The sequence below is a fragment of the Pleurodeles waltl genome, chromosome 5 (assembly GCF_031143425.1).
Source record: "Pleurodeles waltl isolate 20211129_DDA chromosome 5, aPleWal1.hap1.20221129, whole genome shotgun sequence".
NCBI lineage: Eukaryota > Metazoa > Chordata > Amphibia > Caudata > Salamandridae > Pleurodeles > Pleurodeles waltl.
In genome coordinates, this window is record NC_090444.1 from 465493763 (window position 1) to 465509419 (window position 15657).

Here is a 15657-nt window from a genome sequence, read left to right on the forward strand (position 1 = left end):
CATAGGACAAGAGGACCGCATTGAGCTATACGCAGATTATGTTATCCTGTTTCTTTCCAACCTTAAAACAAGCGTCCCTCGCTGTCTCCAGCTCTTTGCTGAGGCATCTGGACTACACATTAACCCCGCCACGTTGATACTGGTGCCGCTGTCCCCATCGCAGAGCTGTGTTGCCAAGATTTGTATACCTCTTTCAGAACATTCCACAACTGATAACCCGCCATTGGCTCAGCAAAATGAATTCAGTGGCTATCTCCTTTCTCTGGTACAACCATAGGCCACACCTAGCCTTTGTGAATTGTCAACGTGCTCTGTATGATGGCAGCCTTGGTATAGCCAGCTTTTATCTTTATTACCTCACATCACAGCTTCTGAAGATAAATGACTGGTTCAGTGGGGGATGCTCCAACCCAGAATACATGGTGGAACTGACCTCGATGGGGTTTCAATGGATCACGGTCATGTTATATGGCAATAGTGACTCTGCTGCCATATGGCAGTATGTGCTTCGTCACACCAGAGGGAACTCCAAACTCACCCAACAGACTCCCCTCTGGTAGGGTACATGGTTGGGTGAAATGGTTGTGATGGGGGCTTCACTCGTTGGGATACTATAGGCATCTCACAACTGGGTGACGTCTGGTACACAACTATACTCTTTTCAGGAACTCGAACCTGCGTATGTGCTATCCTCAAAACAATTTCACATACAGCTACAATTGCAACACCCTCTGCATACCCACATTCCATATGGCATGCTTCTTCCTGAATGTAGATCCTGGAGGCTAAGATCCTGATGGGTTCACTGGGGAAGGTTGGTGTCTCGCAGATATGCTGCACACAGATTATTAATGCCCCCTCTACACTGGAACACCTTCAGACCCGAAGGGAGGACTGGCTAAGACAGCTGGAGGATTGGTGTGATGCGGTGATGGCCCCCTGGGTCATCACGATCTCCTCCAGACTTAGTATGTTGCACCAAACAATTTCAACAGTGCTTATCTCACTCCTGATTGGCGGTGTAATGTGGGTCTCCTTTCCAGTCCAGCATGATTTCGTTGCTCACAAAAAACTTTGGACTTTTACCACATGGTTTGGACCTGTCCTCTGATAACACTGTACTGGACCGCTGTAGCTGCAGCACTGTCAGTGGTACTGAGACGGGAGGTGGAACTTTCATCACAGGTGCTGCTTTTGGGTATTTCGGTGGGTGCTGGAGGCTCGAGGGCGAGCTACCATAGTGGCTAAATGAGACATGGTTACCCGCTGGAGAGCTTCTGAGCCCCCCACACTGCCTCACTGGTGTCACAGAATGGACTAGTGCACCCAGCAGGAGAGGCTATATATGAGCTCAGGGGATGCCCTTCAAAGCATGCTCTGATTTGGGGTAAATGGTGGGAGCATTCTCAGCTGGGGCATCCACTGTCACTATACTTGCATACTGACTGTTCTTTTTCTTTTCTAGTTCTGTGGTTGTGCTGTCTTTGCTATACTCTACGGTTTCTGTATTAAAGCCAATAAAAATTGTTTATTAAAAAAATTAAATAAAATTAACCTGCAAATTCAAAAACTTGATTTTTTCCAGGTATTCAGCTGTAGATTTACTGGTGTGTTTTGGATCACTGACTTATTGCACTGCATGTTTAGCTAAGCTTTAGCTATTGGACAGATGGACTTGCATTTTCCTCTCAAATGTGCTTGTATGTAGAGCAATTCATCATGGTGGGTTGAATTGTTACGGTGCGTCCAGGTATTGCTGCCGCAAAGTAGACCTAAATCATCACCCCTTCAACACAACGCTTGATGGTTGCAAAGAGGTTAACGGCGTTGTTAGACCTGACAGCTTTTTGGCATGTCTCCCCTGTCTTTTTGCCTTCTGACCTCCTGTTTTTACGGTACACTGGACTCCGATTTTGCTGGTTTATTGTCTCTGCGCACTTTACCACTGCTGATCAGTGCTAAAGTGCAAGTGGTCCCTATGTAAATGTATGTATTGGTTATTGGGCTATCCATGACTGGCATTTTTGATTTACTGGTAAGTCCCTAGTACAGTGCACTAGAGGTACCCAGGGGCCTGTAAATTAAAATGTTACTAGTGGGCCTGCAGCACTGGTTGTGCCACCCACATTAGTAGCCCTATAAACATGGCTCACACCTGTCACTGCAGTGTCTGCAGTTTTAAACTGCCAATTCGACTTGGCAAGTGTACCCACTTGCCTGGCCCAAACCTTCCCTTTTGGTACATGTAAGGCACCCATAAGGTAGGCCCAATGTAGCCCCATGGGCAGGGTGCAGTGTATTTAAACAGTAGGACATATACTGGTGTGTCTTACGTGTCCGAACAGTGAAATTCTTTCCAAATTCAGTTTTCACTGTTGCAAGGCCTATCTCCCTCATGGGTTAACATGTGGGCTGTCTTTAAATAACTTTTAAGCGCAGATTCCCTTTGAGGGCAGATGGAAATATGGAGTTTGGGGTCTCTGAACTCACAATTGAAAGATATATCTTTTAGTGAAGTTGTTTTTTAGATTAGGAGTTTGAAAATGACACTTTTAGAAAGTATCTCACTTAAAAATGCTCCCAGAGGAATTATTTAGAAATAGTAAGCGTACATATTACCCAGTCTTCAATTAATGAATAAGACAACTCTGTACTGTTAAAATCTAATATATTACTCAATAGGATTTAGGAAGGTCAAAAAAGTACAACAATTTCAACAAATGTCCATTTCATAAACAACAACACTGTATATAACCCCTTTAGATCATAAGATTGAATCCCAACTGCAGATCCAGCAAGGGGTTATAACCCTCCTCATGACACAGATCTGCACAATAATTGCCTGGTTTTTAGTCCCAGTTCAAGCAATGTCATGGACCTTCAATTCAGCTTGTCAAATGAGAAGGTAATGTTGACGTTTTGGCCTGTAGTGGCAGTCAGAGGTCCATCAGATCATCATAAGGACTCAGTGTTGTTAAATAATACCTACACATAAGAAAAATTAATTAAAAAACAGTACCTGCAATCTATTAAATCACACCATGTGTACCACCTGTTAAACCCCCAAAAACACCAAAACACAGGTGGGGATACTACTATAAGCCCCCACCTATATGACCAGGAAAGTTTAAAAAAATACTTTAAAAACATAGCAAACGTGCACCATAAATACACTATGGCAGGCTCCCAACTAGAATAGCTATTTATATATTCTGCTACTTACAACAGGTTGCAAAAATAGGCTCTGTAGCAACACACCTGGGGACTTCAACCTACAAGCCCAAGTAAACAAATCTACAAAGATTAACATATTAGAATTGCTTAACAGTCATACAACATAAACTCTAGAAAAACTCTGCCTCTCCTCTAGACAGTGAGTGACACAAAGGGAGCTGGGACGTAGCCTGCATATCCTGATGAGCCATCTGAGCTAGAGTGGAGGGAGGAGTGGTCACTTACACCTGAAATGACTGTGCCTGCCCTCACACAATACAGTCTCCAACCCTTGTGTGTGTCTGGGGCCTAGCCTGGACAAGGAAGGATTTTGCAAACACTTGAGGCTTTGCTTTGAAGTTTGCCAACTTCAAGGGCAGAAAGGGGTGTAAGTACTGAACCAAAAAAAACAGAGTTTTAAAATCTTTCTGGAATGAAGAGGAACCTCTGCCTAGGAGAAGAGCTTAAGCGGGATTACTGTCCCTTTGCTGTTTTGGTTTGCTGGACTTCGCTGCTTCTGCCTGAAAAGAGTGCAAAGAGTGAAATTGCTGTGTATCCTGCTTGAGAAAGTTCTCCAAGGACTTGGAGTAGAGCTTGCCTCCTGTTGGAAGTCTCAGGGACAACAAAGACTTCAGTTCCCTCAACCTCCAGCACTGGGAACTGTGTGTTTTGTGCTGTTCAGAGGGAGAAACCACTGCAACGTCGCCAACGCCGCCAGTGGCCTGCACCGTGACCTGCAGATGCCGCACGGAGCTACACTGCCCAGCTTCGCACCCCGACCCTGGTCTGACTGACGCATTGCGGCCTGGGCATCCCCAACGCCGCCGCAACCGCTCCTGCCGACACCAGCGCCACTGTCTGCGCTCCTCACGAGCGGTGTCTACAGGCCACGGTGCAAAGCACCATCCCATCCCGCACCACAGACCCGGCCCGACGCCAGCACCATTGACTCCAGTGTCAACGGACATACCTGCCTGCACCGTGGCCTGTGGACATCACTCGTGGGTGTCACGAAGCACCGTTCAGTCCTGCACCGCCAGCTTGGGCCTACCGACCACAGCGCTCCCGCAACGACAATGCCACTGCCTGCACCATGACCTGGTGACACCGCACGTTGCACTGCCCCGCTTCACACCGCAGCCCTGGTCTCACCGACACCGCTGGACGCTGTCACTGAGCCGCTGCCTACACCGTGACCTGTGGGCACTGGACGTCACATCGTCCCGCTTCACACCACAGCCTCAACGCCATCCACGCCAGAGCTCTTGATTTCATCAGCCCAGAGTTCGATCAGCAACGCCTGTGACTTCAAGGGCCTGATGACTCCTGCACAGACTCCGGAACTGACACCGCAACGCCGCTCAAAGTGAGGATCACAAACCCTGCAATGCCAAAAGTTACTGTTGCAGATCTCCCTGACTCCATAACTGGTCCACAATGCTGTGGCCGGCCTGAACTGTTGGTTTTGTTGCTCACAACGCCGTGATAGCCCCAGGTGGAGCTATCAACTGTATTTCTGAGTAAATCTTATCACATTCATATTTTTATTATTGTATGTTGGATTTTTATCATATTTGGTCTTGTTATATATATATATATATATATATATATATATATATATATATATATATATATATATATATATATGGAAAATGTCACTTACCCAGTGTAAATCTGTTTGTGGCATGTTTCGCTGCAGATTCACATGCTATGCACAGGTCCTGTCATTTAGTGTTGGGCTCGGAGTGTTAAAAGTTGTTTTTCTTTGAAGGAGTCTTTTCGAGTCACGGGATCGAGTGACTAATTTTCTAAAACTAGTGTGGTCTCCTTTTGTAGTGTTTTCATTTATTACTGTGTGTTATGTGCAAATGCTTTACACATTGCTTCCGAGATAAGCCTGACTGCTCGTGCCAAGCTACCAAGGGGGTGTGCAGGGGTTATCTGTGCAGGTATCCCCCTTATCCTGACTAGAGGGAGGGTCCCTACTTAGACAGGGTGCAAACAGACTGCCAACTAGAGACCCCATTTCTAACAGGCATGATACAGTGTCTGGTTTCACCAAACATGAAATTGTGCAAGACAGGCAGACAACTCCACCGTGGCCTAAACTTCCCTCAGTATTTTGTCTTAACAGTCTTTAGGTTCCTTCAGTTGCTGCATTGCAAACTCAAGCCACATATCAATGTTCTTTTTATGAAGAGGAGGTTTTCTATTGGCTGGTCTTCCATTAAGATTGTATTTGTTCAGTCTTTGTCTAGTGATAGAAATCTGAATTCAAACATTTATTGACCAGGGCCCGTATAGGCTATGCAGCTTTGGGATTCTTTGCAATTTAGAGGTGAATCCTATAGTCCGATTGTGGGATGAGATTGCCAGAAACCCATTCTTGGGTAGATTGGGATCAGACTTTAACTTTTTCTGTTTAAACATAATATTTCTCACGGTGCAATTACGGACCATAAAATATTCAGAAACTTCGTAAATGGCATTAGACACATGAGCAGAAATTACTCTTTGAAACCCTCATGGCTATACAGGGAGTGCAGAATTATTAGGCAAATGAGTATTTTGACCACATCATCCTCTTTATGCATGTTGTCTTACTCCAAGCTGTATAGGCTCGAAAGCCTACTACCAATTAAGCATATTAGGTGATGTGCATCTCTGTAATGAGAAGGGGTGTGGTCTAATGACATCAACACCCTATATCAGGTGTGCATAATTATTAGGCAACTTCCTTTCCTTTGGCAAAATGGGTCAAAAGAAGGACTTGACAGGCTCCGAAAAGTCAAAAATAGTGAGATATCTTGCAGAGGGATGCAGCACTCTTAAAATTGCAAAGCTTCTGAAGCGTGATCATCGAACAATCAAGCGTTTCATTCAAAATAGTCAACAGGGTCGCAAGAAGCATGTGGAAAAACCAAGGCGCAAAATAACTGCCCATGAACTGAGAAAAGTCAAGCGTGCAGCTGCCACGATGCCACTTGCCACCAGTTTGGCCATATTTCAGAGCTGCAACATCACTGGAGTGCCCAAAAGCACAAGGTGTGCAATACTCAGAGACATGGCCAAGGTAAGAAAGGCTGAAAGACGACCACCACTGAACAAGACACACAAGCTGAAACGTCAAGACTGGGCCAAGAAATATCTCAAGACTGATTTTTCTAAGGTTTTATGGACTGATGAAATGAGAGTGAGTCTTGATGGGCCAGATGGATGGGCCCGTGGCTGGATTGGTAAAGGGGAGAGAGCTCCAGTCCGACTCAGACGCCAGCAAGGTGGAGGTGGAGTACTGGTTTGGGCTGGTATCATCAAAGATGAGCTTGTGGGGCCTTTTCGGGTTGAGGATGGAGTCAAGCTCAACTCCCAGTCCTACTGCCAGTTCCTGGAAGACACCTTCTTCAAGCAGTGGTACAGGAAGAAGTCTGCATCCTTCAAGAAAAACATGATTTTCATGCAGGTCAATGCTCCATCACACGCGTCCAAGTACTCCACAGCGTGGCTGGCAAGAAAGGGTATAAAAGAAGGAAATCTAATGACATGGCCTCCTTGTTCACCTGATCTGAACCCCATTGAGAACCTGTGGTCCATCATCAAATGTGAGATTTACAAGGAGGGAAAACAGTACACCTCTCTGAACAGTGTCTGGGAGGCTGTGGTTGCTGCTGCACGCAATGTTGATGGTGAACAGATCAAAACACTGACAGAATCCATGGATGGCAGGCTTTTGAGTGTCCTTGCAAAGAAAGGTGGCTATATTGGTCACTGATTTGTTTTTGTTTTGTTTTTGAATGTCAGAAATGTATATTTGTGAATGTTGAGATGTTGTATTGGTTTCACTGGTAATAATAAATAATTGAAATGGGTATATATTTGTTTTTTGTTAAGTTGCCTAATAATTATGCACAGTAATAGTCACCTGCACACACAGATATCCCCCTAACATAGCTAAAACTAAAAACAAACTAAAAACTACTTCCAAAAATATTCAGCTTTGATATTAATGAGTTTTTTGGGTTCATTGAGAACATGGTTGTTGTTCAATAATAAAATTAATCCTCAAAAATACAACTTGCCTAATAATTCTGCACTCCCTGTATATATTGACTTAGGTATCATGTTATGGCAAATCTGAATATTTGAAAATAAACTTACAAAGTTTCTGAGACTGTTTAAAAGTGGTAGGAATTTGTGGTGAACAAGTAAATCATACATAGTTGTTTAGAAACCCATCACTCTACTGACATTTTAAACTATATCAAAGTAATAAGAGTCCCTTTACATTTACCAAATTATGGTGTCTGAAAGTGGCTGAGTTATGACAAATGACATTTCTGTTTGTTATTGGTCACCGGAGGTTAAATTTATCTATTACAACAAGGGTATGGAGAGAGGAGACTCATGAGCATGTCATTTGTTTTTCACAGCACTTTATGCACCTCACGCTCTGTGGCTTTCTGCATAAAGTGTAGATCCTCCTCAGAAGTGCATGTTCACAACTAATAAACCCCCTCTCCCCACCGCCGCCCCAAACGTTCCCTTTCTCCTCTGGCTATTAGTTGCTTTAGGCTCCTGTTAGCACAATAGTGTGGTATGGAATCCGTCAAGGTAATCAGTCAAGGAACCAGTGAAATAGTACTCGGCGCAATGAGACCAGAGGAGGTTTACGCTTTTTTTATTGGCTGTAAGTAACCTCACTATAGTTGGCGCCTGCCCTTAGTGGCAAGCTGGGGAGGGAGCATCCTCGTCGTCATAACGTACACCAGACAGGCAGAAACAGAAAAAGCAACATGAGAAAACATCCACATACACAGACTTGCACAGCAGCAATACAAATCACTTCTCTCTCTTCAACTGCAGCCTGTAAATGCTGAAAACTTTCACTAACGTGACACCCTCACACTGCTGGCCCTATATATGACTGAGGAGGAACACCCATGCACTGGACTAAAAGAAGGAAGGGGAGAAGAGGTGGATGCACCCCCTTAAAATGCCTACCCAACAGAAGGATGGCGAATAGGGAGCAAAAGGAGTGCAAATGCGTAAACAAATTAACAACTGGAAAGGCTGATGTCACAAAGGATGATAAGTCACAACTTAAATACCAGAGAACATATCACTTTTAAAAATGCGAAGTCACCTTTACTGTACAGTTCACAGTGGATCGCCTACTTATTTCAGATGCATTTCATTTTTGATAGTATTACATGCTTCCATTAAAATAAAAGTTTACTAACTTTAACATGCACTTTCAGACTTACAATGCGAGCACATTTCCAGGGGGTAGCTTGCCTCGTTTCCCTGAAATACAAGAAACAGGGGCACATTTAGCATACTAAGGAAAACACAGTTAAAAAAACAACAACAAAAAACACGAAAGAGCAATTTTTAGTGGCTGCTTTACAATTAATAGATTATATAGAGAAAAAAATCATTGCACTTCATGAGTTACACTGTTCATATTGAGAGAAACCATTTTACTATTCCCTTTTCTCTCTGAGGTCTGCCTCCAGATTTAGAAGTGGGCCCATTAAAGATACACGGCTGCAGTGTAAAGGATGGAATCTATCATCAGTCACATGTCTTACAAGATGAAAACAAAGAACCATCAATGGAGAGATCAAGCGCTGAAAGCAGCAATGTAATGAAATGGGGCAGGTTACAGATGGAAGCCTAGTGTAACAAGGACAACTAATAAAAAGAGCCACTCGGATCAAATGTTCCAAGTAAGAAATCAAACTGTTGACCATTTTCTGTAGAAGCAAGAAGAGTTAATGATCACATATCTAATGTCTTAGAATTCAGAATTACAAGTCTATGTAAAACAACTCAAACTTGAAGGGGTCAGCCACTAGGAATACATTCATTTGTTCAATTTCCTGCAGAAAAAAAACTTAGCCCAAGTATTTCCTGAATATCTCCTATCGATCACCAATGGTTATTTTGTCCCACTCACTTTCAAATAAAGATCAGCAAGCCTATGCTAAATAGATTAGCTGTTCAGAATAACTCAAATTCTTAAATAGTTAAAGTGTAAGGAAATTGTGTTATTCTGAGAAAGGGGGTAGCTTGTATTTCTAGCTTCATTTGGGATAGCAAAGTGTCCACAATTGCTTCCCTGGTTCTCTCACACAATTCACAGCAAAGGGGCCTAGTGAGACCGAACTTTCCTCAAGATTACAGGGGAGCAAGATTCCATTCAACTCACTCGCTTTTAGCTGTGGGTAGCCTAGATTCAGAGACATTTCAGTATCTGATTTCCACCTGCAAATTACTTAGCATAGTTTAACTTGTTGAACCATTTTAAAAAAAAATAGGTTAAATATTATTCAAGTTGTAGCTCCTATATGATGGTGGGTCATGCAACAGTTGTTTAACACAACTAAATACACCAGGTTAACAGCTCTGTGGGTCAATTTAGTATTTCCAGCTTTAACAGTGCCATATAATCAGTGACACTGGAATTATGTGGCAGGGGTGGACCATATTTTGAAGCAGGATTGAGTACATTATGCAGCAACAAAACGTAAATTAGCCTGCATAATGCAGAGCACTTTTTCAAGGTATTACTTACTTTTTTGTCATTTGCACACCTGTTAACACTGTTTGGGCAAAGGTTTCAACTCATCAGTTCCAAAATAACACCTGAACATATCAATAAGCAATTTAAAAGTGACCAGTCAACATTTGGGAAGGGATTTTAATTCACTCTCTAGGACACCCCCCTTCTCTACTGGGTTATGTTATGGCTAATGAAAACCATCTAAGATCTTTTAAGGAATTACCTCATCAATCCCAAAACATATTAACAGAATTTCACATATTAAATTTAAAAACCTCTTCACGTTTGAGTTTTGCGGTTCTGTTCCTATATCTAGTCATTCATATTTCTGCTAACTCAAAACAGACTATATCTCTCAAATGAACAGAGGAAGATATCGTAGCTGAGGACATTATATTAGGAAGAAAGGCTTTGTGTAACTGACTACGCTTTTCACGCTAAATATTACCATCTACAGGTTTTCTTCATATTAATTAACTCAAACAAAACTAAAAAATGTTTCCAAAGCCATAGCCCTTTGATTAATTTCACACTTACTCTTGTGCAACTGTCCGACAACGGGGGGTGTGGGGGTTGCTGAAAAGGATACTCCATTGCAAGCACCAGAAGATTGCTTTTTTTTTTTTTTAAACCAAAAGGGTGGGGGAGACGCAGAATCGCTAAAGCATCTCTCCCAGCCTCCCCTCGTCCATATGAGATGGCAGTGCACCACACATTTCCCATTGCTGCCCAGGCCCTAAAACAGGGTATGGACGTACAGCTCTGAGGTAGGATCAGAGACTGAAACGGCATCTGAGGAAGAGGAAAACCGAGCAGAAACTGGAAGTGGTTTTTCAGTGGGAGAAGTTTATTTCGACAAGTCATCTTCCAGCGATACTGTAGGACAGGATGTCTGTCTCTTCACATGCAGTCTGTAGAGCGGGGCGACAGTAGCAGGTTGGACCAACCAAGAGAACAGGCACGTGCGGCAGCAAGCACAAGCGCAGATGAAGTATCCCTCCCCCCCCCCCCAAATTTAGTTCAGCCCCAAATTCCACCTTTCACTGGGACGCTAGATATAAAGTCAATACAGACAATTTTTTGCCAATTGACTATGTCCATCTCTTTTTGGATGTTGACTTCCTTGAGTAAATTATGCAGCAAATAAATGTGTGTTGAATAATTTCTGAGGGATTATGAACGTACTTTAGGGCCTCATTCTAGGGCACACCAGTGGACTCCCACTACGCTTGAGGAGCTGAAGATATTTTTGGGCCTTGCGTTCAAAATGGGGTTAGTGCAGAAACCAACCTTGCAGACCTACTGGTCTACTTGGACGGTTTGGGTAACCCCCATCCTTGCACCGTACAGAATCAGAGATTGTTTTTTGCTACTGCAACAAATTCTGTATTTCAATGACAATTCTGCTGCATTACCCTGGGATACTGTCAGGTTGCTCAAAATTCAGCCTTACATGGAACATTTGTCTGCCAGGTTTCCAGAGATTCATACTCCTAAAAGAAGATAGTCGTTGATGAGTCCTTGGTCATTAACAAAGGGCAGCTGCTGATGAGGCAGTATATTGAGAGCAAAAGAGCTTACTATGGCAACAAGCTTTACATGCTGTGTGAAACCTCTACTGGCTATATGTGCAGTTTGAGAGTGTACACACTGAGTGGGGACTCAGACCTGGAGGCTCCCAGGTTTTGTGATGGTCTGCGGGAAGTGGCTAACTGGATGAAATCCAACTGTCTCCAGTTAAACACCAAAAAGACGGAGATTATGGTGGTTGGTAAACAGGTGGTTTTGTGGGATGATAAATGGTGGCCTTCGGAGTTGGGTGTGACTCCCCTCCCAGCGGCAGAGATAAAAAACTTGGGGGTATGGTTTGATTCTTCTCTGAGTTTCATCTGTCATACCAAGAAGGTGGCGGCTTCTTGCTATGGCATCATCAGAGGACTTCGACCTATCCTCAAATTCTTTGATGCACCTACAAGACAGCTGGTGGTTCAAGCATCAGTGCTGTCTAGGTTGGACTATGCCAACTCCCTACTGGCGGGGATAAACCAGTCAGAATTTCGGCAGCTCCAGCGGGTTCAAAACGCTGCGGCCAGACTGGTGACTGGTCTCCCCAGGCGATGTTCGGTGTCCAATACTCTGCGCTCTCTCCACTGGCTCCCTGTGCAGCAGAGGATTAGATTTAAGGTTCTCTGTTTTGCATTTAAAATCTTAAAGGGTACTTCCCCGCAAATCATGGAGAAATTGCTGATTCCTTATGTTCCCTCTCGCACTCTTAGATCGTTAGGCCAGAACTTAGCAGTGGTTCCGCGCTTTAAGCTGAGCAGGATTGGGGGCCGCTCTTTTCGAGTCCTGGCAGCGAGTTGGTGGAATTCTCTTCCTCCACAAATCCGGGCCATTGATGAGCTCCTTCAGTTTAGGCGGGCTATTAAGACCTTTTTATTTGTCTAAGCTTATCTGTTGTGTTTTGTCTTCTTTTGCCCGCTTTTAGTGCTGTGTTGTGTTTACCTTCTCAAAGCGCCGGGACGCCCCTTTGCTGGGGCAGCTGTGCGCGGTACAAATAAAAATAACATAACATAACGTATACAAGGAAGGATTCCACTCTAAACCTTGTAGGCTGCCCTCCCACGCTAGGAGTCACAGGAAAGACTGCATGAGAGCTAGCCCATCCACAAAGGTTATAACCCTCCTTTGGACACTTTATATACAGGAGTAAAGCTGTTCAGTGAGCTGTGCAAAGCTGGCACAGTGGCATGTGGCACAGTTTGTTGTTGCCGCAAAGGATTCCCACAGAAGTTCCAGAAATCTGCTCACAGTCACGTTCTCTGATAGGCCCACCCCAAATTACAGTTTGTGGTCAGATGGCTGAACTTCACAAGCCCATCTGTATACTTGATTATAACAAGTACATGGATGGAGCGGATAAGAACGACCAGGCTCTTCAGCTGTAAAACTCAGAATTGGTATAAGTAACTGTTTACCCACCTGGTCAAGAGGGCAACATACAAGGCGTATCGTCAGACAAACACAGGAAGACTCATGTCTTTCATTGACTTTAAGTTGTCTACCACTAAAAGTCTTAGAAAAATACCAAAACTGTGTTACAAAATTCGTTTTTTTTGATTCAGCCCTGCATCTTTCTGAAAACTGGGAAGATGGTGATTAAGTATAGCAAACTATTCGCGGATGCCATTTTTAGGTTAAAAAAAAAAAAAGGCACTTTTATCTGGAGCACTCTTTCCGCTATTTTTCTCAAAAGCTGAAGCTTTTGCTAAATTTTACCTAATGTTCTTAGTCCCCTCAAGGGGAATGCACAAACCCTGGGCATCTTTAGAATCCCACGGATGTTGGGAAAAAACAACGCAAATTTGGCGAGGATATCTTATGGGGGAAAAAATAGTTATGGTGCCCTAACAGGGAGGTTGGGAGAGGGTTGTTTAGGAGCTAAGGGTTAATCAGATGAGAAAGTATGTCAAGGAAAAAAAAAAAAACACTAAATGCACAGGTAAAGATGCCGATTTCTATCATATTATAATGTTGTGCCAAGATATCTCAATCCTTTGGGAGCAAGTGCCCAGAAACAACTGAAGTAACTGGTAAAACGCTTACTGTAGTATCAGTTCCATGCCATACTGGGTGGTTTTGACCAGGACAAAACATAATAAATATATGTGATGTACTGTGTTGATTTGGAATTCCATCTGGCCATGAGACGCATAGCCATTGCGTGGAAGTCACCAAGGCGCTCTGATAAATGCACCTGGCTATGGACTTGAAGAATTGGTCCAAAGCTGAAATAGACACCGTGTGTATCACACAACCAATGAGGTGAAGGAAGGGAACTGGGAAATGTTTATGTCCCTAGAGGCCAAATCAGATCATGGACATCCCTGAACGATCTATTCTCTTACATGGCACTGTGGTAGCACAGTATTAAGGTGTATCAGGTCGGTTTGAAAGTACCTGTGGGAGTCTCTGTGATAAGTGCACTCCTTCCAGCATAATGCTTTGTTATGCTGTTCTTCCTCTCACATTATACATTTTACATAGTACACTATATAGAGCTAACGCTAATCTGCATACTGATTACAGAGCATGTTGGCATGTCTATGTACGCTCATTGGAACTCATTGAATCAGCATGTATTTTGCACATAATTAATATATAGCTAACATGAAATATTAAGATCTTACCGCTCAACAGTGACAGGACTCTTTAGTTCTTAAGGTTGTGCTTTTTTACTTTGTTGCATTACTGTTTGCGAATGCATAATCCACAACATTCATAACATTTGATCATGTACCTGCTATCTTTTGTTCGGGGGGTCTTGTATGGTTCCTTTATCAGTTTATTTGTATAATGACTTACTGAAATTATGCCTGGAACCATGGATGACACTCGTCTTCCACAGATTTCTATGCACAAATAAAAATAAATAAAGACATACTGGGGAAAAAAAGATCACTGTTTTGCGTGTGTTAGTTAACATTTCAACCAAGTGGTTTGGTTTTATTAGACAACTGTCTTATTCTACTTCGTCCTCACAATGCCTACCAGATGTCTGCTAGACACTTCAAAACATGAGCCACACATTTAAGACTAATGTTTAAAAATATCACTTTATTTTCAAATCATGCACCTAATAGTAGCTCAAGGTCTGTGGTCTGGTATTCAATTACACAACTTGCCAAGAGAGCAGTGCTTCCCTTGAAGGATTCCCTTTGCAAATATCAGATTTCACATTTATGTGAAAGGGCAGGGAAGCACTGTTCAAGAGGATCAAGGGTGTGGAGGAGAGATTTCACTAGCTACATTTAGAAGTAGAACAAACACTAAGTCCAGCATGAAGCCTACCCGTACAAATCCTGCCCTTTTCCCTAAAGCTGCAAGATAATTAATTAGGCTTCAAAAACCAGTAGCTGCCAAACAGGCTTTTTAGGGATTCTTTTGTGACATTTTAAAGTGGCCTATCACAAAATGTTGTTTTGAATATAAAGGCAGTTGCTTACCCTAGTGTATACAGTTTAGGAAAAATAACTTAAAGGGGGGGGTGGGGGGGGGAGACAAACAATTTATATCAATAACCAGTAACTAGAATTACCATTCATTCTTTAATGTCCTCTGTATAAAGAGCTAAGAAAAGAAAGATGGCTGCATGGAGTATGTTTACAGCTCCATCATCAATAAAAGTGACAGGCTACCGAAACGTATATTTCGAAAACTGGTTACATGCCACAAAGTTTCTATATTGCTAGTGGTTTGAATCCAGCTCTCGAAAAGACTGGGAAGTGCAAGCTTCAACTCTGATGGCTTCAAATTGTCTTGCAGGCAAAAGGGAAAAGAAAATCGGAGCGCAAGCAGCACAGAAGAACTTTAGTCAATAAATCAATCAGTACACGGTCCATGTTGCAGGGAAGAAAAGCACAGGCAGATGAAACGAAGCCCAGTTGAAATAGACTGACGCGATCACCAATGTAATGGAGAAAAATAAGAGGGACAATTAAGCGAACCAAGGGTAATGGGTCCGCTAAAAGCTCCTCTTTAAAGGTTCTTTTTTTTTTTTTTTAAGAAATAAAAAAAAAAAAAAAAAAAAGACTGGTCACCAAATAGTTTTGTATTTATTTTGTTTTTAATAAAAACGGAAATTAATTCAGAGATTAAGCTAGCAGCACTGACAGTGAAGTGGAATACTTTTTAGGCGAAATTAGAAGTACACATGTGCATAAAGAAAATGCTGACTGACCATGCAGAGAGCAAATGGCTTAAGTTGTATGGCCTACTGATTCAGGTTGTGGTGGTCAGTAGCAATATGTGAGTGACATTTAAACAGATAAATGGGTGAAGAGGGATGAGAGAGAAAGAGAGACCACGAGTCTCTCAGTGTT

At 42.8% G+C, this 15657-nt stretch overlaps 1 protein-coding gene across 1 annotated transcript in view; it reads right to left on the reverse strand.

The window, feature by feature from the left end:
- PPP3R1 (protein phosphatase 3 regulatory subunit B, alpha) overlaps window positions 1-15657 on the reverse strand; it is a 311110-nt gene that overhangs the window by 197457 nt on the left and 97996 nt on the right. The window contains exon 2 of the mRNA XM_069234278.1: window positions 8475-8514. Coding sequence (XP_069090379.1) covers window positions 8475-8514 — 40 coding nt within the window. The remainder of the gene's footprint in view (window positions 1-8474; window positions 8515-15657) is intronic.